Source organism: Sinocyclocheilus anshuiensis, unplaced genomic scaffold, assembly GCF_001515605.1.
Source record: "Sinocyclocheilus anshuiensis isolate Anshui unplaced genomic scaffold, SAMN03320099.WGS_v1.1 scaffold1148, whole genome shotgun sequence".
NCBI lineage: Eukaryota > Metazoa > Chordata > Actinopteri > Cypriniformes > Cyprinidae > Sinocyclocheilus > Sinocyclocheilus anshuiensis.
The window spans coordinates 685,398-711,281 of record NW_015548259.1 but is presented as its reverse complement, the minus strand read 5'-3'; the positions used below and the strand labels follow the sequence as shown (position 1 = coordinate 711,281).

The 25,884-nt window shown below is 36.1% G+C and overlaps 2 protein-coding genes across 2 annotated transcripts; one reads left to right on the top strand and one right to left on the bottom strand.

The window, feature by feature from the left end:
• Positions 1-6,245: 6,245 nt before the first annotated feature.
• On the top strand, positions 6,246-9,216 carry LOC107655525 (gap junction alpha-8 protein-like). The gene is made up of 2 exons (XM_016443040.1): positions 6,246-6,391; positions 6,794-9,216. The coding sequence occupies exon 2, from the start codon at positions 6,807-6,809 to the stop codon at positions 8,715-8,717; it is 1,911 nt and encodes a 636-aa protein (XP_016298526.1). The 5' UTR covers positions 6,246-6,391; positions 6,794-6,806; the 3' UTR covers positions 8,718-9,216.
• Positions 9,217-18,969: 9,753 nt separating this feature from the next.
• LOC107655500 (E3 ubiquitin-protein ligase TRIM39-like) lies at positions 18,970-23,341 on the bottom strand. Its single transcript, XM_016442987.1, has 11 exons — positions 23,246-23,341; positions 22,833-22,957; positions 22,659-22,703; positions 22,461-22,571; positions 22,257-22,385; positions 21,845-21,937; positions 21,604-21,738; positions 20,304-20,358; positions 20,147-20,170; positions 19,938-19,964; positions 18,970-19,845 (listed from the first exon to the last, which is right to left on the bottom strand). Exons 1-11 carry the CDS (start codon positions 23,262-23,264, stop codon positions 19,319-19,321), a joined length of 1,290 nt encoding a protein of 429 aa, XP_016298473.1. The 5' UTR covers positions 23,265-23,341; the 3' UTR covers positions 18,970-19,318.
• Between the last annotated feature and the right edge of the window lie 2,543 nt (positions 23,342-25,884).

The following is a 25,884-nucleotide window of genomic DNA, read 5'->3' as shown; positions in this document are numbered from 1 at the left end:
GCTTTATAGAGGAAACAGCTTATAATTTAATGAATCGACAGCCTATCAGCTAATCTTTAACATGTTTTACATTAAACAATACTTTTGGATCCAACTATTTTTAGAGTTTACACTGAAAAAATGCAGTTTTATAAGAGAAGTCACTAACTTTTTGCGGCAGGTGGGATTCAGCTTACGGCACATCTAATTTATTCCTATGATATCCGTAAACGGCAATTGAGTGTCGCACAACTCTGACTGAAATTCAATGACGTCAAGACTGTAATGTGATTGGTTATTAAGGCACACGTGATTCAAGTTGACCGTTACACTTTCTCCAATAGCAAGTAATACAGACCCTCTCATCTCCCAATAGTAAGACAATCTCTGCTTTTAAAAGCAAACTCATAGCAACACCCTGGCAACCACTCACAACAACATAGGACTCTGGTAGTGATCTCTCACAGGCAAACACCCACTATTTCTTCAGAAAATGTAAAAATATAGGTTTCTACTGCTTTTTATGGTCTTATGCATTTAGTGTCTCCATAGTGACTGACAGGTCCACAGTTTTCCCACAGATCCTGACTCCATCATTGTTGCCATTTAATGCTTTCTCCTGTTTATTCTGTTCCTCATTCACCCCCCTTCTCTACATTTTGTCCCCTCATCTTTTGCTTCATCCATTGTTTTAACAGCATCGGCTCCCTATAGTTACCAGTTCTACACTTACAGGAAGTCCAGCGTCTGCTTCCTGTCAGGTTGAAGAGAACAATCAATCATTTCCTCCTTTAACCTTAACAAATACTTTTTGCCAGTTTATATGCTTGCATGTTTATAGTAGTTTGTACATAACAGGGTTAGAGAACATTTACACATTTGAACTAGACTTCTTGACCGTTTACATGTGGCTCTTACTGTACTTGGTGACCACTGTAAAATTGAATTTTTTCCTGTTTCCTTTTTTCTGTTCAACAGCAGTCAACACAGATTTATAAGTGCACCTCAATAATAATCTAGCTAATATGTTACAAACAGACTGATACTGTGTCCTAATCTTCAATCTGAGTAAAAGCTAATCACTTGATTTGCCAAGTTTGCAATATTACCTGCATTAAATCTTTGGAAGATTGAGGTTTGCTTAAAACCACTTACGCTCAGGGCGTTTTTTGGTATTTTCGCAGTACCTGGTTGTCCTCCCAGGTTGGCAGTATTGTGCCTTAACGCTGACATCTGTCAATCGAGAAGAAGAAGCAGCGTGTGGCCGCGCCAGAGATTAGGCTTGCTTGTTCGAGATGGGTTAGGGCTTGTTTAACAATGGGCTTGTTCGAGATGTTCGAGACTAGCCTTCCACCGGCTGGAGAGAGTAGCCGCTTGCAGTCGGGGCGGAATTAAAAGTGGAGACGTCAAGTCGGACACTTTCTGCTCCCGGTAGTGACGATCTCACGGTGTTTGCATACTCTTATCACAGATAAAGTGAATTAAATGCAATATTTGTCAAATACACAGAAACATTTTTATGAGCAACAGAAACACTTTTTATATACTGCTTAATACAGCGTCATCTGTTCAAGAATAAAGTTCAGCTTATAAACATATTGGCTACTAAATACTGATAAAGTGGGGGTATATATGCTTTCAGGGCCTAAAATTAACACTCGCCAAGCGCCAAATGCGAGTAAAAATCAGCGTTGGCGAGTATATGTAACAGTGCCAGTTGCCCGTTGGCGTGTATAACTTTTACGAAATATAACAATGCAATGTAGAGGGAACAACAGGCCATTTTTAAAGAGATTCACTGTTACTGACGTAAGCTAATAAAATAATCTTTTCCGAAGACAAGATCATCGTGATTGGTTATTTAATAGAGACACCAGTAGTATTGGTATCAATACTTCATTAATAATATACTACTTAGTAAAAAGATGTCATTTAAACATATTTAAAATATACTATATTTATGTTGTTTCTACGTTAATTTAATTTGTACGTTAAATTCAATGTGAAATTGTGACTATAAATATGAGATTAATCATGATTAATTACAGAAAAATGTGTGATTAATTATTTTTTTGCCTTTAACACACCTATTCCAGTCATCCCCTTACCCAGTCAATAAACCATCCTGATTTGCACTTACCTGTTGTGTCTGGCCTTGCTTTGTGACACTGTGCATGTATTACTGTAATACCTAAAGTGCATTGGTTTCGAATGCATACTTCAACTTTACAGTGCCCCAAAAAAAGCATTTGGCACTTATGTCTCTCTTATCAGAAATGTATGAATGTAATTAATTACATTAGATAAAACAACCAACAAAGTGGCATTTGCAAACAATGATGCCTGACTGCAAAGACTTGTATGAAGTTTTGAAAGAGTTTATAACACTATAAATGTGTTATGAATTTTTTTAAGGAAATAAATCAAACTTATTTATTACATATAAGCATAAATTTGTTCTTTTAAAGGAGAACAGGAAATGTATTGTGGCAGATTAGTATTTGATAGTTGTGTTATAGCTTCATGAGTGTCTGCTGCATTGGCACAATGTGAGCTCACGCCTGACTGCACATGCTCCATAGGCTCAATGCTCTAGAATGACATCATGTCTTTCTGTGTCATCCTATCACTATTCATGTGGCTTATCCTGCTAGTGTCCACTATATCAACACACAAACCCCTCTAGGGCACAATTACCAGGATCTGAAATGCAAGGTATACCATGAAGTCAATGAAATATTATGTAGCAGGGATGGCGAACTCCAGTCCTGGAGAGCCGCAGCCCTGTAGAGTTCAGCTCCAACCCTAATAAAATCTCACCTGCCTGTAGCTTGCTAGTAACCCTTCAGACCTTGATTAGCTTGTTCAGGTGTGTTTGATTAGGGTTGAAGCAAAACTCTGCAGGGCTGCGGCTCTCCAGGACCGATGTTCGCCACCCCTGTTATATAGCATCAGTCTTTTTCAGTCTGATAAACACTTTTTTATCTTTAATGAATAAAAAAGGGCTAATGTATGTAAAATGAGAATATTCTTTTCTTTCTAACGTATTGAATTGTTTTTACACACTACACTATTATTAATAATATTGTATTGATGCCATTCTATTTCCACTTTTTATTTTTCCTCTATATCCACATCTTTATGAAAGAGAAACATGCCTTTAATTTGGGGTATCCGGGGGTCAGTAAGTTAATGTGTAATACTGCTCATGCTGTGTTTGCTAATGCTTTCTCAGTAAAAGCCCAATAAATTAGGCATCGTTTTCTTTCCTGTGCTGACATATCATACTGAAATAATAAATTATACTGACAATATATTTAGTTTCATAGAACAGTTCTTTCTGGTCCACGAATCTGATTGGTTTAGAGCCTTTTCCAGCAGTGCAATATTCAAGTGATAACAGAACTCCAAGCATTTTATTGTTTGCAACACTCTGCTTGCAGTATTTCTCACAGCGAGTGTCATGGCGGATGCCAAAATCCACTACAATTTTACACATAATACAGTTTTTGTGTCATGGAATGTAGTTTTAAGAGTTTTTTAGTTGAAAATGTAGTTGTTTAGACTTCAAATATGCAGTTTGTTAAAAAAGATAACGTGTATTTGAAAATTAGCTTCCATGTTTTTGGATATGTAAGCTCCAGGGCGCCAGCGGCCATTCAACGCTCATGAACCCACTGAGAACAGCCTCACCTCGGCCAGGTCTTCTGGAATTTGTCGCTGGCTCTGATGTCTCTATAGTGGTTAAACATGAGATATAATATGTTTTGGTAAATATAACGGGCAGTCTTTGGTCTAATTAATCTATTATTTATTCCAGAGCAAATAGTTTTGGCTGAGGGCAAAATCTCATCATATTATATTTTATGTAACTTTAATGATATATATCATAGTGCTGCCTTTGTACTTTTGACTGAATTTTTGTAAGACCTTTTACCTTGTAAGACGCAACCAACAAATACACTGAGCAGCACTGTCATCGGAAATCACCCTTAACAGATGAAAGGATAGTATGACAAAGATATCGCTTTCCTCAGCAGACATTCAAACCAATGTTTTATTGTGAATATGAGATTGAGCTGAAGAATGAAAGCTGAATCAGATGCAGGTAATCACACTCGCTCAGTCAATCTCTCTCTCATAATACTCTACATAATACAGTAAGCTTTTAATACAGTAATACAGTAAGCTTTCAATGAAGCAACTCAACGTTCCTTTGTTACTAGTTCTAAAGTGACGTTTTTGAATTAGTAACGGAGGCTTGGGCTGAGCTGTTAAACTGTCAAACTGAGATTTGAATCTGTGGCGGAAGGAAGTAGTTCCGCATAAAAGAGGGTTTTTAAAGACACTCCATTGTTGTGCCGTTGAACTGTTGTATAAACGCAATATCACACTCATAGCCATGCGAGCCTGCGGCCTCGTGCTTATGGCCGAATCACAGCCTTGCTGATATACAGCCATATCACACTGCTACTCGTGTGATATTGCTCATTTAACTGAAGACACATAGACAAATTTTTATGTGCAACATACTATAATCAATGGCAGGTTATGATCAACAGTGGGAGAGTAACATAGGACAAAACTTCTTAAAAAAAGTTACAATTTTGATGACACATTTGACATCATAATTTCATTAAATGATGACTCAATTAAAGAATTTGTCCACTAGAAAGTTTATTTTTATATAGCCTTTTGCACACACATATAAAAGGACAACCTAAGTGACACAGACTTCAGTCTTCCATTAAACAGTTAGTTAATAGAGCTCTTCTCTTTATATTGATGTTTGGTCCTAATGTACACAGCAACCAGTCAAATGTTTATGACAGATGTTGTGCAGAATGGGGAAATTAATTGTGTAACTTGGAATAAACTCTCCGTCTATGTGGCATAAAACATTGCCCATTGACTGTCAGTCATGTTGTTTTCCCTCCAAAAATTGTAGCACAAACTGTTTCCCCTGACAACAATAATTCAACAGTTTAGATAAGTGCTAAACAATCCCGAACTTTAAATAAACCATTCCCAAGTCTGATAGGGTTTTGCCAACTGTTGCTTGTACTCTCTTAGTCAGAATACAGTCTGAGTATACAGTGATTTTGGGGTCTCTGAGACACCAAACAAAACATGAAAACCAAAAAAAAAAAAAAAAAAAAAAAGACAAATATCTCAGACTATACACATTTCCTAACCTTCAACTGTTGGGTTTTGCGTAATGTTTAAAATCTAGGTGTGAACCAGCACTGACAAGAATGTGTCTGGCCAATAATTCAGCTGCACAGGAAGATTTTTAACAGGGTATTGTTGAAGTTTATCCATGTTTTTATGTGTGTTTGAGCTTCCTGGCCGATATCATAAATATGCCATTGAGCTGCAGTTGCACCGTCATCACAAAACCATTAAACCTTATACCTCCAACACCCAGCTTTTCTGCATGTGTGCGCTTGAACGAATGCTTTATTATCACTATTTCCTAAGGCTGTCTCCCTTGTGAAATATCACTGTTGTCATAAGGTCTTTTGGCTCAGACTACACCAACAACTTTTTGTTCAAGATTTGTGGGTGGATAATTTACTGTGTGTATCCCACTTATACACTGAAACGCAAAAACTGTAATACCAGAATGCTGCTCCACCTAACATGAGAAGCCACGTCATGAAGTCTATGTCAGTTTCCCATTTCCCATTGATGTACAACACATGAATCATATAAAACAGTACTGTCTGTTTTGGACAACATTAATTTCACTATATAAATTATATATACTGCTATTCAAAAGGTTGGGGACAGTAATGTTTTGTAATATTTTGTAAGAAGTGTCTTATTCTCGCCAATGCTACCTTCCTTTGATCAAAAAATACATTAAATAAATTAAATTCTTGGATGTATTCTGGTTGTCAAACTTTTTGGAACATGTACATATTTTAATATTAAATGATGCATTATATCTAATAATTCATACTGTATGTATTTATATTATCAAAATAACAGGACGTCTAATAATCACAGATTGGTTTTCATCATCTGATGGATGCATCCTTAAAGCATGTCATTATGAAGTAGGCCATTGCTGTAGACCTCATGCCCCAATTTTATTTTATTTTTTAATGTCTACTTTTGGTTTGGGCCTGTGGACGGTGTCCTGTCCATCTGGCCCCTCTGGCTGCGGGTCTGTTGAACCTATTGTCTTCTGCATCAACACTCGTGGTCTGGTGCATAAAGGGCATCTGGTTAGCAGCTTAGACTCTACGGCAGGCATGAAAAGCAGCCATCATAGCCCATTCGCTCACATTTGCTCAGTGGTGCGACAAGGACGAGGACTGAGTCTGGGTGACTGGGGGACAGGATTTCAATTCGCCCCGCAGGCCCCAGGAGCAACGGACTGAACTGGACCAGCCATTGTGCAAAGGTGACCATTTAGGCTCAGTTCACTTTGTCTCCTTTTAATGCAATAGCTTTTTTTGTCCAGTTTTCTTTTTTCTCTAAGATGTTGTGATGACTTATATTGTTGAATGTGAGCCCACTGGTGATGTGTTTTGGCAATGGCATATCTGAGTCTTACAGTTGTTTCCTGGTCCTATTTGTAAATGGTCAGTTCAGTCTAGTTTTGTTTATCAAGTAGATTTACTTATTAGTGAGAAGGTGCATTTGGAAAATATTTTTCGTAATATCTTATCAATAACTATATTTTGAAATCTCTATAAAAAACACAACAGCAAGGGTATATGATGTATCAGGTTTATTATGTATGTAATATACTTTTGGACCATCTTGTTTCTCCCTTATTCCCATTTGTCTTTCTTGTAAACAGCTAATACACAACCATGGGAGACTGGAGCTTCTTGGGTAATATTTTGGAGGAAGTAAACGAACACTCCACTGTGATTGGACGTGTTTGGCTCACAGTTCTGTTCATTTTTCGCATTTTAATTCTGGGCACAGCAGCAGAGTTTGTCTGGGGAGACGAGCAGTCCGATTACGTATGTAACACTCAGCAGCCAGGTTGCGAGAACGTATGTTACGACGAGGCCTTCCCAATCTCCCATATCCGTCTATGGGTGTTACAAATCATTTTTGTATCCACACCTTCGCTTGTATACGTTGGGCATGCTATCCATTACATCCACATGGAGGAAAAGCGAAAGGAGCATGAAGAAGCTGAGGTTAGCCACCAACAGGAAATGGGCGAGGAGCGTCTTCTACTAGCGACAGATCAGGGAAGTGTTCGGACCACCAAGGAGACCAGCACAAAGGGTAGCAAAAAGTTCAGACTCGAGGGCACTCTGCTTTTCACCTACATATGCCATATCATCTTCAAAGCTCTTTTTGAAGTAGGCTTTGTAGTTGGACAGTACTTCCTCTATGGGTTCCGCATCCTGCTGCTGTACAAGTGCAGTCGTTGGCCGTGCCCCAACACGGTGGACTGCTACGTCTCCCGGCCCACCGAAAAGACCATCTTTATCATTTTTATGCTTGCAGTTGCTTGCGTTTCACTGTTCCTCAACTTTGTGGAGATCAGCCACCTCGCCTTGAAGAAGATCCGCTTTGTGTTCCACCGACCAGCTCCGGCACAATTGGAGCCTCTTGGACCACCTGACAGGAGCTTACCATTTCCCCTGACCACCCCTGTCCAAAAAGCCAAAGGTTATAGGCGCCTTGAAGAGGAGAAGAAAGACGAGGTGGCACACATATATCCACTAGCTGAAGTCGGTATGGAAGAGGGCCAGTTCTTCTCACCTCAGCTGGAGAAGGAGCAGAAAAGGAGTCAAGAGTCGGTTATGCCAACAGCACCACCTGTAGAGGAAACAATCATATGCAATGAGACTCAATCCTCCTTCATTCAGGTTAAAGAGACACTACCAGAGCTTCCCTCAGAGGAACCACTTCGGGAAGGTGATGAGGTAGACAGCTTAAAGACTCCGACAGCTTTACCAGAAGTACTGGAGGAGCGATCAGAAGGGGAAAGTGTGGAGGAAACGTATTTAATATCACTTGAGGAGAGTTTGGATATAAATCTAGGAGAAATGACCTGTAGAGAGGTGATTGAGGAAAAGTCAGTGAAAGAGAGTAGCTTAATAGATGCTGAGCCAAAACAAGAGGAAAAACTTTCAGGAACTGGAAAAGAGAAGGAAACCTCACAGGAAATTGGGGAAAAAGAGCATAACACCTTTAAGGTCAAGGAGTTGAGGGAAGAAGGGAGTTTACCAGATGTGGTTGAGGAAGAGACAGCAGCTGAGGTGTCTGAGAGGAAACTTGGTGAAATTGAGCCTTTTGTAAATGAGGCCATTTTGGAAAAGGTGAAAACTTTAGATGATGGTAAGATTAATGGAGATCTGGACGTGTCTACAATATTTGAGGGGGAGCGAGAGTCTGAGGCTTTAGGGGAGGTTGCAGGGTCAATTTTATCTGACATAGTGCCCATTGGGGATGAAGTGGATATAGGAAAGGACAAAGCTAAGGGGGATGTAGAAGATATGAAAGGGGATGGAGTTCAATGGGATGTAGTAGACTCAGAAGTAGGCAGAGCTTTAGAGGAAGTAGTGGATATAGGAAAGGGTGAATCTGTAGAGGGTCTAGTGGATGCAGGAAGAAGTTGTGCTTTAGAAGATGTATTACATACAGGTAAGGATGAAGCTTTAGAAAATCTAAATGAAGATAGACCTTTTGAGACTGCAGTCAATAAAGGTGAGGAGGCTCTAGATAAATATGTAGGACTTGCTGTTGACACTGAATAGGTGGAACATTTGGGAAAGGAGGAGGTATCCTTAGAGATAGAAGATCCAGAGGAGGTCCAAGTCTCTGGGGAGTGGGATGGGTCAGGGAAAGAAGAGGATTCTGTGGAAACTGGAGGCCTTGAGAAGGAGGAGTGTTCTGAAGAATCAAAGGCCTTGGAGGCCATAGAGGAGATGATGGATGTTCCACTTGTAGCTCTGGAACTAGAGACGACAGAGGAAACAAGATCATTAAGTCGTCTCAGCAAAGGGAGCAGCAGACCCAGGTCAGATGATCTAACTATATGACTGACCAACAAACAGAAACTTAACCAAAGATCAAAGTGTCAATTCTTTGATGCCAAATTTCCCAAATCAGCTTACAAGCATGTTTTCTTAAACAGGTTTTTAAAATGTTGATGCCAAATAATGCTCCCCTTACAAGGAGCTCCCTTACTGAAGTATAAAGGCAGCTATATATTTTCATGCTTGAAGTCCCATTTATACTGCTTGAGAAAAATATTAAGCATTTCTTTTTTGATTAGTAATATGCATTGCTAAGAACTTCATTTGGACAACTTTAACTTTAAAGACATTTTAAATGTCAAAATATCGATTTCAATTTCAAAATATCGACCCTTATGACTGGTTTTGTGGTCCAGGTTCACAATTTTCATGGACCCCCTAGTACACCTTTGTGGTGCCTTAAGTGTCCTGGGTTCCATGTTAAAAGCAAAGTAACAGAACAAAAACTAAATTAGGGTCAAACTATAAATATCCTCAGATTTTTAAAAAGTAGCCAATTTGTGAAAAGTATTTAAAAAAAAGTATTAAAGCCATACAAAACTTAGGTTGTCTACAAAACACAAAAAAATATGATGATGATGTCTTGATTTTAAATAGGTTCTTTATTCACACCATTTATTGTAAATCCTATGCAAGATAGCGACGGTTTCACATTCTAAATTTATGCTTTATCTGTCTACTCTGTTGAACGGTTATGTTAATCTTTACATTTGCCTTTTATTGATCCTGGACCATAGAAATAATTATGTTACTGTTTATACATTTTCTACCAATATGTGTATAACAATCACATCCTTTTTTTTTTTTTTTTTTTTTCATCTGAATTGCTACTTAAAATTAGGTTTTTAAAATGACAGAATATTGTAATTGAAAACTGGTATTCTTCTATAATTTAGTTAGGGCTCAATATTTAGGACTGTATCATAAAAAAAAACATATAACAATAATATTATGCTGTGTGTAATACCTCTCCATCAATGATCTTTTACTGGTTTATGTGTCAAGTTGAGGTCCCCAAATAAAGGTACTACAATGACTGAACCTTGTGTTTGTCTGTTGTGCAGTATAAAGCATTTAACCTAACCTTTGATATTAACAAGCCTCTATCTGACATAAACAAAATGATTAAAAAAAAATACTATTCACGTCACACTTCACAGAGTAACACTGGACTGAAATGAATCTTTTATGACCTCTAGTGGTCAAATATATAACTTTATTTTACTAAGGTGTTACTAATTTCTTCTAATTTCACATTAATTTCATTCTATTCATATTTTTGTTTTCATTTTGAAAATGTATTCAGTTAAACTTCCATTGGAAAGTCACATACACCCTGAAACAAACAACTACAATCCCAAAAAAGAAACTGAAAGTAAACAACTAGGTCAATCTGGGAAGACAAAAAAAAAACATACATGAAAAAGGTAAACAAAAAGTAATGTGTCAAAATATTTTCACTTTTTCTGCTATGAAAATAATTTTATTTTACCTGTTCGACTTAAACCAGTCTAATTTGCTGAACTAGTACCTTTAAACTCAGGAAGACTTCTCACTAATGCCTAAATTCAACATTACTGTGGGTGTAGAGCTGTTGCACTGCAGCGGCAATGCAACACTTCTGTGATCTTGATGCACAAAGTATCACATTGGTGATTTGAGTCTTTTGGTAAATGTCTCTAGTAACTTTGACTCCTGGCAAATGAGTGTCTTGTTTTCTCTGCTGTCCTGAAAGCTGTCACTCAGAGTTTGATCACACTGGTGGTATGGTGACGCCAAAGTGAACCTGATATGTGAACCTAAAAATGGAGAGACAGAGAATGTGTGTCATTACAATTAAGGTTGTAGGAGACAAGGTTTGGAATTTTACAAGAAGCATACATAACAAGATCATCTGGAATAGTGCTTTTTGTCAAAAGATTCCCTTGCCTGTTTGTTTCTCTTTCTATATAAAGGCATATCATATAGAAAGTTGTCATTTCTCTTTTCCTTTTCTTGTAAACACACAACTTCCTGTGTTCACACAAAAAAGGCCACCCACATATTCTAAGGTCAATATAACACGTGTTAAAACAAAACTCCCACCTGTTTCCATTTGTGCTGATCTATGTTGAAGCCTCCGTTTCAAAACAGAATCCTAAAATCATGGAAACCAAAACTTATTTACATAAATTTACATAGATCTATGCCACCATCTGCAATTTAGGGTTAGTTCTAGATTTAAACTTTAAGTGGCCTTCAATTTTCAGTTAAATCTAATAGGATAGGCCCTTACATCCAGTCACTTAATAATAAGATTCGCGATTTTTAAGTTACGTTCTTGAAATGTCCTTGATAACAGGGCTATAAATACACTACTTTAGTGACAAGACAAAGGGATGTAGTTGATGTGAAAACAGCATTGACAGCAGCAATGGATGTCCCCTTCACCATGTTTAAAGATTATGACCCGCCCAACTCGGAAACTCTGGTATCAAAATGATTTCCGAATTTCCCAGTAGTAAATACGACTTGACTGGCGTTCACGTCTAATTTCGGATTAGGAAACTTGTATTTACGATAATTCCGATAGCACGTGATGGCAGCATTAGTATTGGGAAACAGTGTATGTGTGTGTTTGTGTGTGTGTGTGTGTGTGTTTGTGTGTGTGTGTTCGTGATGGTGATTTTTGTGACATTGTTCCTCCATTAGATGGTGACAAGAGACTGTTTTACGAGTCAGCAGTAAAGACTGTTATATTGAAAGAGACTGAAACAGGTTATTTTTACTTTTAATAACAGCTTGTAAGACGCAGTTAACAAATGCACTGATCAGCGCTGTCATAGGAAATCACCATTAAATATGAAAGGATAATAGGACAAAGATATCGCTTTCCTCAACGGACATTCAGTCTAATGTTTTATTGTGAATATGAGATTGAGCTGAAGAATGAATGCTGTATCAGATGCAGGTAAACAAACTCGCTTAGTCAATCTCTCTCTCATTATACTCTACATATAATACAGAGAGCTTTTAATACAGTGATACAATAAGCTTTTAATGAAGCAGCTCAACGTTCCTTCGTTACTAAAGTTCTAAAGTGATGTTTTCGAATTAGTAACGGATCTTGAACTCAGTTGTTAAACTGACAAACTGAGATTTGAATCTGTGGCGGAAGGAAGTAGTTCTGCACAAAAGGGTTTTTAACGACACTCCGTTGTTGTTTTTCTTATACATTTACACACTCGTGCCGTCGAACTGTTGTATAAATGCAATATCACACTCATAGACGTGAGATATGGCACACTGTGATTACCTACGGCCGAATCACAGCCGTGCCGATATACAGCCATATCTCACGTCTACGAGTGTGATATTGCTCATATATATATATATATGTATTATATATATATATATATATATATATATATATATTGCTATTTTATTCATAGTCATTATATTACTACTATTTTATACTCGTACTCACTTTTATTTTTAGGCTATTCATAATAATAATCATAATCATTATAATAATATTCTATAGAATAAAACTGCCATATACTGTACATTGGAGATTGAGCTGAAGAATGAATGCTGTATCAGATGCAGGTAAACAAACTCGCTTAGTCAATCTCTCTCTCATTATACTCTACATATAATACAGAGAGCTTTTAATACAGTGATACAATAAGCTTTTAATGAAGCAGCTCAACGTTCCTTCGTTACTAAAGTTCTAAAGTGATGTTTTCGAATTAGTAACGGATCTTGAACTCAGTTGTTAAACTGACAAACTGAGATTTGAATCTGTGGCGGAAGGAAGTAGTTCTGCACAAAAGGGTTTTTAACGACACTCCGTTGTTGTTTTTCTTATATATACTGTACATTGAACTATAACATCTAACCTTTAACCTTATAGTACACTTATATTTAAATTCATACATTTAAACTGTACTGTAGTTGTTATAAATGTTTTACCACTGAAAAATAAACCATATCTATGCTCGACAAGCGTGATTCTTCACGACAATGCCTTCCTTATGACAATGAATACTTTACACGTTCTAACTAGCGAGATTCTGAGTAACTAGAAATTGAAACTTTTTCATACTCCACGCAGATCATAAACCGTTGAAATCGGATAAATGTTAAATGTAAACATTACTCCACTTTCTGTCCAGAAAAGCCACAGCTCCCCGTTTACTTGTATTTGTTTACAGAGAACTCTTGCCCGGACCAATATGGCGGACTCGATGACGTATCGCAGCAACGGCCCAAAGCGGCCAATGAGGCATCTATGTATTTTATATGTCTATGGTACAGCCTAATTCTGAGAAAAACATGATGTCACTTTGTAGGCGGATCGGCTGTTAGCATCGCACTGGTTCCCTCGACAAAAAGCCAATAGGATTTTTCCATAGGCTTTTGGATTATCGCAAAAAATAAGCTCTGTGTTCAACCATAGCTCAAGAAACTTACATGTTTTGTCCATCGAGATAATCTTCACAAAATAATATAACTTTTATTAATTTTGAAGCCTAAATACAAGTGCCAGAACTAAAAAGCTAACATTAGGCTATAAAACGAACGACTGTTGAAAAAACCAGCATATGCTGGATAGGTATGTTTTGAAGCATGACTGCTGGTTTGAACTGGTTTAAGCTGGTCTTGTGCTGGTTTAAGCTGGTCATAAGCAGCTCCTGCTCAGGACTAACTTTGGACCAGCATATGACCAGCTTAAACCAGCTCAAACCAGCAGTCATGCTTCAAAACACCTAACCAGCATATGCTGGTTTTTTCAACAGGGAGCACATGGTCACTCGCCTACAGCGTCACCACCACCATGCTTCCGACAACTTTTAAACGTATTTTTAGAAATATTTTCAATGATAATTATTTACTCTGTGGATGAATTTTTAGCGGAGTTGTCAGGGCTAGCATGAGGGACAAAGTCTATCAAGTGTAGGTAAGTGCTGTCAGGGAGGGAGAAATCAATTATAATAATTAGTTATACGTGTTGAATGTGTTCAACTGAATTTATATATAAAAAACTGTTAAACAAGATGAACAATCACTTAAAATTATAGATTTATATAATATATATTTTTTAAATGATCCAGTTAAGGCCAACAGCATCAGCAAAGTTATTTTCCCAACAGTAACTAGACCTATATTTTTTCAAGTTTGTTTTCTTTATATATTTTCTCCTGTTTTTTTTTTATTTTATTTTATTTTGTTTTCTATTTTTTAACTGGGAGCTGACCAGAGATAAATAAATGCACTATAGCAAGCAGTATCTTCAAATTTTAAAAAAATACATAAGTAAAAAACTGACACATTCTCATAAAATAGTTTTATTAAAATAAATTATATTCTGTCAACAATTAACATTAATCTTGCCATGACACAGGTCTCTGTGTATGAGTTCCTGTTCGGCGTGATGACGTTTAATGTCTCCGACAGCGCCTGTAGTCCCATTTAGCAACTTGTTAGCAACCGTCTTTTTTAAGAAATGTAACAGCTTTAAAAAATCACGAGTGGGGTGTAACTGGTGTGTTTTATGTCATAGAATAAAATGTGAAAATATCTTCAGCTTGTGTGAACCATGGACCATATTTAAGGGATTTAACCAAAATCCCACTCAAAAAACCCAATGACTCTGGGACGATGGAACCGGAAGTGCTAAAATACTAACTCGCTTCCGAATTTTCGCCTGCAAAGTGACATCATAGTTCCACCACTCTATTGAGGGTATGCGCGTAACGTCACCGTCAGCTGGATTGACTGCTGTTCCGCCCACTGAGTGGCAAACAGACTTGAGTAGATGCATTGGTTTTTAGCATGAACGCTGCGAAAGAACACACAAAACGCATCTAAAATTAGAGCTTTGTGATTGACTGTACAAATAGATTTGACAAGAAATCTGAGGTATATTTTTTCAGACTGCCAAAAGCTACAGAAAAGATAAGCAAATGGATTGCTGTAATTCACAGAAACAAATGGACTCCAGGCAGCGAAACATATATAAAGAATGTGAAGATACGTCACGCCGTGTTGCATGCTGGGGCACTGCTGCCATTCTGGGAGAATCGATGTTTTCAAATAAGTTTTTGGGCTCGACGATATATATATATATATAACATTGATATAAGCGATCACCCAGATTTAGACAAACCTATTTTTGTATTTAAATAAAACGTTCACAGGCAAATTTGCTTTATGTATTTTCCCGGCGTCGAAATCAGGCACCTATAAATGTCAGGAATTCCACAATGTCACACAATTCCTGGCTGCATCTTTGGTAAGTTGTAAGGAACACTATATCGGTTCTAGTCCAACAACCTTTAGTTTAAACTGATAATCGTTTGTTTTACTTGAGTTTTCGCAGTTTCCCCTATTAAACCCATTCATGTAGCAGGCTTGCACTCAGTCCGGCTGAGGGGGCGTGTTCTGGCGGAAAGTGATGTCAATGCATACCCTCTATTCTTAAGTAAAATAGATTTTGTAGACCCTGAAGCTATTTGATTTTGGGGATTTTTTTGTTAATGTTATTGAAATGTTTTATAGAGATGAAAAGCTCTGTCTTAATTAGCTTTAACACTTCTAAGAGATTTTTTATTAACCGTGGTGTTAGACAGGGTTGTCCTATTTCACCCTTTTTATTTAGGCTATTTTAGTTACGGAATTGTTATCATTAAGTATTATCCATGAACAAAGCTTGAAGGGTATATCCATCTTTGATAGAGAAATGAAAATCTTACAGTTGGCTGATGACACTGCTCTGTTTTAAAAAGATAAGAGTCAGATATCCAAGGCTACAAGTGTAACTGAGCTGTTTTCATGTGCTTCTGGATTGAAATTGAATATGTCCAAGTGTGAGATAATCATGCTCCATGAAAATGATGATTCCTCAATTAAAAGATGCCTAACAGACCCCAATTCTATGTTTTTGTTTAATCCCAAATCATATTTTTACAAAAATTGGTGGCTTGCCTTTTGTAGCTATTAAAATGTGACTACTCACCTAGTTTACCAGTTGCACTGTCTACATTTTTAGACACAATTTTTCACCGCATAAAACATTTTTATGGAACAACTCAGATATAATGATTATATCTGATATAATGATTAGATCTTTCTCTCTACGTGGTTTAACATGAATATAATTGGAATTCTTTCAATTTTGATTTTTGAATTTTTCGAATTTTTAACTTTTTGTCTTATGAACAATTTATGTCTTTATAATCTCCCCTTACCTTTTAAAGAATATAATGCAGTGCTAAAAGCAGTTCCTTCCGGTCTAACTCAACTTATAAAATGTCATTTAAGTTTTAGTAAGAATGACACCAAAGAATGTGATTTGTCATTAGATGGAATTAGTATATTTAACAAAAACTGTAATAATAAGCATATTCAACAAATTCTTCAGAAAAACAAAAATTATGTTCCTAAAGGCAATTTTTTCTGGTCATCTCTTATTGAGTTTTTAGACTGGAAAGAAGCCTGGCTGTTAACTCACAAGTACTGCATTCCCAATAAAATAAAATAAGTTCATTTCAAGATTCTTCATAAAATATATCCTGTAAATGATACTGTGGCAAAATATATAGATGTTGACAGTTCATGCTCATTTTGTAGGATTGAGGATGAAACACTGGTTCATTTATTTTTTTCAATGTGTAAAGACTCAAAACTTTTGAAATAGTTTATATCTTTAAATAGGTAAGCACCTTGATTCTTCCAGTTCCTTTCAGCTAAAATATATAGTTTGTTACTATAAAGATAAAACTAGTACGTCAGTGAATTACATAGTTTTTTTTTTTGTTATTTTGTTTGGGAAATGTTTTATTCATAAACAAAAATTCTCTAATTCGCAGCCTTCATTTTCACATTTATTAATTGAAATTGATGCATTCCTTAAATCTCTTAGGTTGATTAAAAACAAGAAAAGTGATAGATTTTGGAAATATTATGATGTTTTGGTAATACCACAGATGCATAAGGTTTTACTCTGTATGTGTTTATATTATTATTATTATTATTATCTTATTTTGTTAATTTTTTTGTTTATTTATTATTATTTTAGTTATTTGTCTTTATGTATTTCAATTTGTAGGTGAAACTTTACAAGGTGTGATATTTTTTCCTTTGTTTATCCTTTAGAAGTTCTATCTGTTCTGTCTTTTATGTATTTGTTTAATGTTTGATGCATAATAAAAAAGTAGATAAGTAGAACCAATAGTAAAACATGGGAATAAATTAATAAAACCTGCTCAGAGTGTTCACGTAGGCCTATTAATAAGTCATGGAAACATAAAAACATCACCAAAAAAAACAAAAACTGTAGAATTTTGTCTGACATCATGCCTCTAATTAATGCCTATACTGTGTTTTTATCAGAAAATTATGAAATTATGTAAAATAGCTGTTGCATTGCTGCAAAACAAACAACTTTTAACACCAACAAGAATAGCAATAAACAGTGAGAGAAATAAAGATTATTTATTAATTGCAAGAAGACTGCAAGAAGTCATTACCTTTTGAAATAATTGCACGTTTCAAAAATATTTTGATAAGAAAATTCTAATTCTATTAATCCATTAGTTTGCTTAATGCACATCTATTTTGACATATTATATTTTTCTCTCATCCATTTGTATAATTTCTGTGTCAATCACTACAATTTTAAAAAGGTGAATCCCGCATTTATATGAGTGATGAGGGATTTATATGTCACTCCCAAAACTTTTTTTCCAGCTCGCCCATCAGCCTTTGCTGGCACGTCCACCTCTCATGCTACAACTGCACATGATGGCAACGCAGCCTTTATGCTTTGACCATGTGTAATCCAGTAATCACCACGTCACATATTTACTCTAGATCAACCACATGTGTGACATGAATATTCTCTCACCTTTCCAAATACTCCAACTTGCCCAGCAGCCTTTGCATAGAGCGCAAACACTGGAGATGTGGCCAAATCTGTTTAGCCAATATCCTAGTTTCAGCTGATGGAGCTCTTGCTAAACGTGAGAAAATGGACTTGTGGCTTGAGAGATTACACAATCGGGTGTCTGCAAGCTAGTCATCACCAGATAATTTGCTGAAAGAGATAACACTTTTGAGGCAAATACAAAGAAAAACATTGGTAGTAGTAGGGCTCTGTTGGGTGACTGCCTGCACGTATTTTTGAAGTGGCAGATGAGAAAGAAAAACCTGAGCACTAGTAATAATAACAATAATAATAATAAATTAATAAAGGAGTAAAAAATGTATTAATAAAGGAGTGCTAAATTCCATGCAAAAACTTATAAAGAACAGTTTGAAATGAATTTAAAAAAATCTTACACTCAATTGGATTTATTATATTACTGAGTCAGTGAGTAGAACCGAATTAGACTTATTTGTAAATGAAACATTCAGAATGGTTTTGTGAACTGGATGTTTTGTAAAGATTTCAACATATTGTGAAACTTTGAAGTGTCTTACTTTTTAAGATGTTTTACAGCTAAATGACTGATGGTATCATGGCCAGCAGCAAAATGTTCTCGATTTTACTATTATGATGCTAATTTTGAAGCAATAAATCAATAGGGGAAAAAAACAAATCACTGGAATTATGACATAGCAGGTTTGGAATTGTATTATACAAGCCATAAAATAAATCTTCCCAAATAGCTGCAGTTTCATTCCTCCTTCCTTGTTACTTGCAGGGCGGACTAAAGTTAAGGAGGAAAATGCTCAAAATGAAATGCAAATCAATGACTAATTATCCATGGAACAGCTTGCCCTCTTCTTTGTTCCTTGTAGGGCAAACTTAACTTAAATATACACTTCAATGAATTTGCATTGTAAGATGATTTAACTTTTTAAATGTCATGCTTTAAATGCCATGTATGTTTTCATTGGTAACACATTTCTTGAATTACATGTAATTTTTTTTTTTTTACATCAGTATATATTTTTTTTATTGCAATAGTTTTGAAGATTGCATGATAGCAGAAGTATATGAAAATACATGAGCTATACATTGATTTACTTTTTTTTTTATCTACAGTACTGTACATTCTCTTTACTCAGAAAATTTCATTTTTGGATATTTGGGGTCACAAAGGTCCCCAAATTATGCAACAAAACTGTTTTTTTTTTATTTTTTTTTATTGAACTTCAATTCTGTACACAGAAATCTGATCAAACATTAATGCCTAAACTAACATTTTTACATTAGTTGTGAGAAAATTCACTAAAATAAGCAAAATACGTAATGTTTTGGGTTAATCTACAGATGTAAGTGAAGTAAGGACCATGAGGTATGTTTCATATACTAAATTGGGAAATACATTTTACGATGAAATCATCAATGCTCTGTCTGTCTCAACAGTGCCAAACACTGGGTAAATGTTTTCAGTCTCGCTGAAGTCAGTGTTAAAAGAGAAGATATGTATTCTTTTAACTGCATCATAGAAAGAGACATGGCCCTCCTCTATGTCCAGATAAACTCCGACCCTAGAGGGTGTCGGCAGGTTGACTTTAGTGACTGGTTCAGTCAAAGCCATCAAAGTTCCCAGTTGCAAGCGCAGATTCCAGTACCCTGTTTTTGTGTTCATTGTGACATAGCCATTGCGAGGGGCAGATTCCTTTACAACTCCTACCCTCCACTCATGTTTCTTCCTCACATCTACCTCCCAATAATGTCTACCTGTGTTATAACCCTCTTCAGCTTGGACACACGTCCAGCCATCAAATTTAGAACGTTTCCATTGGAACCCTTTCCAAGAATCATGACCATATTTTTTTGCTTTCAAATATTTTCTATCTTCAGAGACCAGGAGATCTGGGTTGGCTGTGTTTGGGTCCAGAATTACATCAGCTTCAAGGACAAAAGGAAAAGGAATTGCATTGAATCCTACACACATATATGTCTTGATAATGAAAGCTCCAATTATATCAGTTGAGCTTTACCTGTTGATTTTGTTATCCAATTCCAAACTGCAAAAATGAAAGTACATTGAATTAAACCCGGCTGGAAATGTATGCTAAACTGACCATCAGTATTTAATCGCAAATATATATATATATATATTTTTTTTTTCTATTTTACCCAAAATTTTAAGGACAAATTAAAAGGAAAGCTATGATTTTATGAAGATCAGTGAGTCTAAAGAAAATACCTGTGTTAGGAATCCGTAATCCAACTACAGATGAGGAGAAAAGACAAGAAGAAAAACCTTGACATAACCTTTTACACATATGTTTGAATGCATTTTCTATAATTATTCTCTGAGATGTGTATATAAGTGCTGCATATAAACCCAAAGTAATCTTCACCTGTGATTTTGGATCTCTGTTTACTCCTTACCCACAGTCTGGGGATGGAATCCTCCTTACATTCAAAAGAGAAATATTTTACCACAATAAAACCACAAGAAAATTCTTAGTACCCTACACTACATTTTTAAGAGTGTGGTAGTGTGGTATGTTGGGGGGCCCTCTGTGCCGCTTGCGCTTTCCTTCAGACAAGACAGACTGGAGCTGGTGCTGCCATGGCCAATCAGAATTGGCATGTTTTTTACACTTACTTCAGACACCAGTCACACTGAAGGTGTTTAGATAGCAATAGCATCAACACCATGATGCAGCATCATTCCGGGGAACTGGATTATATAGGGTCACATAGCCCTAAGATCTTATTTTAGCTGTACAAAAACCGTTGTGCTGCTTGATATTGCCTATTTTTATTTATTGAATAAGTGGAAGCTGTTTGTGCAGTTGAAGACTTGTTTATACTTTTGCCTCTACACCGCGAACCTGCTGACTGTGCGCACTCCTCCCTAAACGGATGTGGTTTTTAACACTTGCTTGACACTTTTTATGTTATATAGTGTTAAATGCTATTTAAATTCATTCTAATTTTAAAATGTACATTTTAGATCAACTTTTTAATTTGATTAAACTATATACAACAAAATAAACTTTAAATGAAATAAATATAAAAAGCTTTTATATATATTTTTTTTTGTTTGTTTGTTTTTTTTGTATTTCCTACAGGGCAGGGGAAAGGAAGAGGTATGTAAAATGGAAACGGAAGTTTCTAAGCAGTTGTACACATCTAAATGATTCAGATAGATTTCAGCCTATATGGCCAATTTCACATGTATTTTGTGTATTTTTCAAAATACAAGTTTCCACACAGTATTTTTCTTTTAAATACATTTTCATGTATTTATGGCAATCTCTGATAATAGCTAATATGAAACAGATGTCTTGCACATTCACGGATAGCTTACTTTCGAGTTGCAAAATAAGGTGGATACAACACTGCATTGTGACTCCAATGTGATTGCCAATTAATAAAAAATACTACTGTAAAATCAAATAAATATAAAAAAAAATTTTTTGTATAAAATTAATGTATAAATATGTTATAAAAATGTATAATTCATGACATTTATTGAAGGCTTATAACATTAGTTAAAATCTCATGTGTAAATCATTTATATACGTTCAGTTAAAAATAAAATATTGAAAAGCCAAGAACTACATGGACTACAGTTATACAGGCATACTTGTATCTTTTGGTTTCTTCAACTTTAATTTTCATTATATGATCAACTTTTGTATTCTTTACCTCAGAGCATTCTGACTGTAGAACAGCCCATACCATCCAGTCCATTACTGGAAGCATGCTGGACTCTCCCTGCTTCCGCTCTTTGTGAAGATCCCTCAGTGTTTCTTCCCATCCCCCCTTTGGACATACTGAGTTCTTGTCAACAGACAAAAATAAATGAATGAGATATATGATTACATTTTGTGCGTGACAGTAACATGTCTTATCCCTCTGATCTCTGTAAACATACAGGAACAAATACCTGTTTCAGATCTTTCAGTTTCCAAAACCAGTCAGACAAGATTTTTTTTGCTTTGTTAAATTTCATTTCACTTGACAACTGCTCAGAGGAGGTCTGTTGTTTTTACAGGAAACAAAACAGAAGAAACGAAAGAGAAAGTAAATAAATATTATTGACAACTGTGGTAAAATAACATGTTGATGTTAATTAGGGTTATTATATTATTTTCCCTGTTCCACTGAGTTTTAACCGGGCTTGTTGCTACTTTGCTCCAGGATGGTTGAAACAAAAACTCACAATAAAGGAAGACATTTTTAGTACTTAGCACTTCTCACTTTATGGCATCGCATCTGGTTAGGACATGCTATCACAGGAAATAATCTTTAAACAGGAAATTTCTTTAAAACTTCATCATAAAAATGTGAATCCAAACCTCTTTCTTGTCCATTTGTTTTGTCTTTATGTTCTCAAGATCTTTTGCCCACTGCAAAATATAATACTGTTGTTCTTCGTTACTTCCTTTATTTTTAATCTTCCGAGTCATCAAGGATAACTTCTTGGACTGTGGGCATAATGTAGATCATTTGAACTTCTGATAAATTCATATTAAATTCATATTGTAAGGCCAAATGTTTACCTGTACCACTCTGTCCAGTTCAGCAGCCAGTTCTCTGATAATGTACACTGACTCCTCAAGAGATAGGTCATCTTCTTGCTCAATACAATTGGTGGCTGGTATTTTGAACCACTGCAAAAAGTTTTTAGTTTTTTTTTTAGTCGATCATTTTGGCTTAGATCTAATTAATAACACTTTATATTACATGCATGTGTTTACCTGGTAAAAGACCTTCCCAAGTTGGTGGATTATTTTAACAGCATACTGTCAGGAAAAACATGCCCAAAACATTTATTTCACCACCCTCAAAAACATGCTGAAACTAACCACAAGGTATTTTGGTAATGTTTAAAATACAAGATGTTTGACTTTTTACTTTATGACATTATATACCTGTGATGGCTGAGCACTCAGATTTGGCTTGATAACTGGAAATGATGCAGAAGCTCTCGCATTCTTCTTTATGTGTGGCTCGTGGAGACTAATGTCACTTAAGGTAATTCCAGTGCTTTTGTCTTCTGCAACATTTATAGACATTCTGTGAATTTAGCAGTTGCAGGAACTGAAACAGTACAGTGATTGCCATAGTGGTACAGCGATTCTGAACTATGAACACTGAGTGATGTTAACAAATTAGCTTGACACATACCACACAGTAACGCATTAACAGGATTACTTTTGAATGCATCTGTTTCACTATTCCAAATTTCTGCCATACAAAAGAATGTTTCAGAAATTTGTGAAAATTTGTTTTATTTCCTTAGCACTCCAAATATAAGATATGAAAGTAAAATAAAAATCCATACCGGCTGCTGCAAATGCCATATTACATGTATAGCGTAATCCAATAAAAGCTCTTATGTACACATCCTTGACTGTCACTGCAGTTGAAAGATGAGGGGTTGTTGTTGTTGTACAACAGCATATATATCCTACCTAGCATATATATCCGCCTTCTCTAAAGTGAAACCATAAGTATGTTTGTGGTTGTGTGGTGTCTGACTCACCCACTGTTTTTTTTTTTTTTTTGTATGTTCTGTATGAGTTGTAAAGTCTGCATGTGATATTTGCCTTATTATGACATCTATATGTCTGATCAGTGCTATTGTATGCTCTTTTGTTTTGTCCTACATTGCATACCTCAGCTGCGCAAGCCTGAAAAATTACAACTAAAAATTATTTAGTTGTTTTTACAACTAGTCTTGTGATCATTAGAGATTGTTGTTTGGTCAGCACCTAATTTAGGCTAATAGCTTCAGACCAGTACGCAAGTTACATGGACCACTTTTATTGTGCTTTCTGTCTTTTTTGATGTTTGTTTGTGAAGTATAACACAAAGTAATTCTAACTTTATCGTATTCATATTTCCATATTCATATTTATAAACAACAGTTTAGTGCTGCAAATTCATTCAAAATCCTAGAAACCCCTGTTTTAATCCAATTAATTACATTACTTCAAAAAAATAATGTAAGTAGCATCATTTATTAAATCAACAAGCCTTCGTGTTCATGTAACATAGAAACATTTATCACATTTTACTTGTTAGACGTTGCTATGAGGAACTGTTCCTGGACCAGCGGTTTAGGGTAGCTTTATTTCATAAGCAGAATTCAAAAGCAGCGGGCAGCAGTTTTGGTAAAAGGACTAGTCGGTCCTAACGGCCAATTCTCACATTCATTTTCTCACAAGATGAAAAGCACCCCACATCTGAGCACATCAGGGCCCAGAATTCCTAGCGATGCCCCTGCCTATCCTATATTTATGTTTGCTCTTTATGTTATACGAGCATCAAATGTTTTTATTTACAACGTGCTGCAGCGTTGAGCAATGTAGCCATATCTGTTGATTTCTTGAACACGTATTAGCCATAGTCAGAACTCACTCACCTTGCCTCACTGATAGCTCACAGATGGATTTTATTGCACTGAAAATCTTCTAAACCTCCTCCCACTTTCTTGTGGTTAAAAGATTTGATGTCTTTTTTATATATTGAAAAAAAATTTGCATTAAGAGGCTTCACTGACAAATTTCATAAAAACTGGGATCCTCTACTTAATTTTGTCAAGAATACTCCACATATCTTTGCTGGTTTATAATTTGTTATTATTATTTATTTATTTATTTATTTTTAACATATGGATCTCTTCTTTCTTTTGTTTCATTATATTTTTATATATAATTCTTCAGTTGCTTTGAAAATTCATGTGGGTGCTAATGTGGTTTTTTAATTTGGAAGAATGGTTTTCTTCTTCTTCTTCTTCTTCTTCTTCTTCTTCTTCTTCTTCTTTAATTAACTTCTCTGTTTTATTCTCCTCCTTGGGGGCGGGTGGAAGATAGGGGCCACTGAGGGTTTTGACTGTTCATGTTCACCCTTAGTAATTGTTAAAAAAATAAGGGAAAAAGAAATGTGTAAAGTACATAGACTGTATTAATATTGCTGTGTCCTTAAATTGCAGTTTAACATAGTGATAACCTGTAATGTGGTGTTTGGGTTTTGTGTCATGTTCATGTTTTCATGTCTTTTATGTTGTAATTGGTTTTTGCTGTTAGTGTCATGCTTCCCTTGCCCTCATGTATTCATGCCATTGGTTCTCTTGTTCATTGTGTCATGTTCTGATTGGTAGTCTTGGTCATGTGTCTTGTTCACCATTGGTTTGTTCATGTCATGTGACCATCCTTGTCTGCTATAAGTAGCCATCATGTTCCCATTGTGCCTGGTCGTGTATTGATGTTGTAACTCTGCTGTTGGTGAGTCCTGTTCATGCCAAGTCAAGTCTGTTTTAGTCAATTCTGTTCTAGTCAAGTCTGTTCATGTCAAGTCAAGTCTCGGATTATTGTTTGGATGTTTGGATCACCTTTATAAATAAACTGCACTTGGGTTCACACTTCAACTCGCCTTCAGTGGACTAATTCGTTACAGAATACACGACCGCACAAAATATGAACCCAGCAGATTCACGCCTCCTCTGCCTTTGTCAAGGTGACCGGTCTATTGAGGATTATGTTCAGGACTTTTGTGGACTCTGCAAACAAATGGATTTTAATGATGTGGCCCTTAAGGACATATTTCGGGTGTGTCTTAATGAACCCATTCGTTTCCAGCTACCTGGGGGGAAAATAAACTGGTCTCTAGAGCAATATATAGATTTTGCTTTGAGAATGAGTGCGTCTGCTTACATCCCCGGCCAAGATGGCCGCCACGCCTGAGTCGGACGCGGAGCTTGGACCAAGACTGAAAAGACTGATAGCTAGCGTGATAGACTTACCACTGATGTCGGTGAGAGCTGCAGGCATCCCAGTGACGTCAGCGCTCTCAAGCCCCGCCATCTTAGAGGTCATGCCACACTCTGCTGCCCTTCCTGTAATAGCGGTCGCCATTTTGAGCGTGTGGGCTGCACACTGCGCTCCAGAGTCCTCTCCTGTCCACGAGTCTGCTCCTGAG

Bases quoted from the DNA above. Each gene is read 5' to 3' on its own strand.
- LOC107655525 (XM_016443040.1), top strand. From the start codon at position 6,807: ATGGGAGACTGGAGCTTCTTGGGTAATATTTTGGAGGAAGTAAACGAA.
- LOC107655500 (XM_016442987.1), bottom strand. The intron at 22,386-22,460 runs GTAAACATTTGG...TTATGCCCACAG, and splicing joins AACTGGACAGAGTGGTACAG to TCCAAGAAGTTATCCTTGAT. The intron at 21,739-21,844 runs GTATTTGTTCCT...TCTGTTGACAAG, and splicing joins AACTGAAAGATCTGAAACAG to AACTCAGTATGTCCAAAGGG.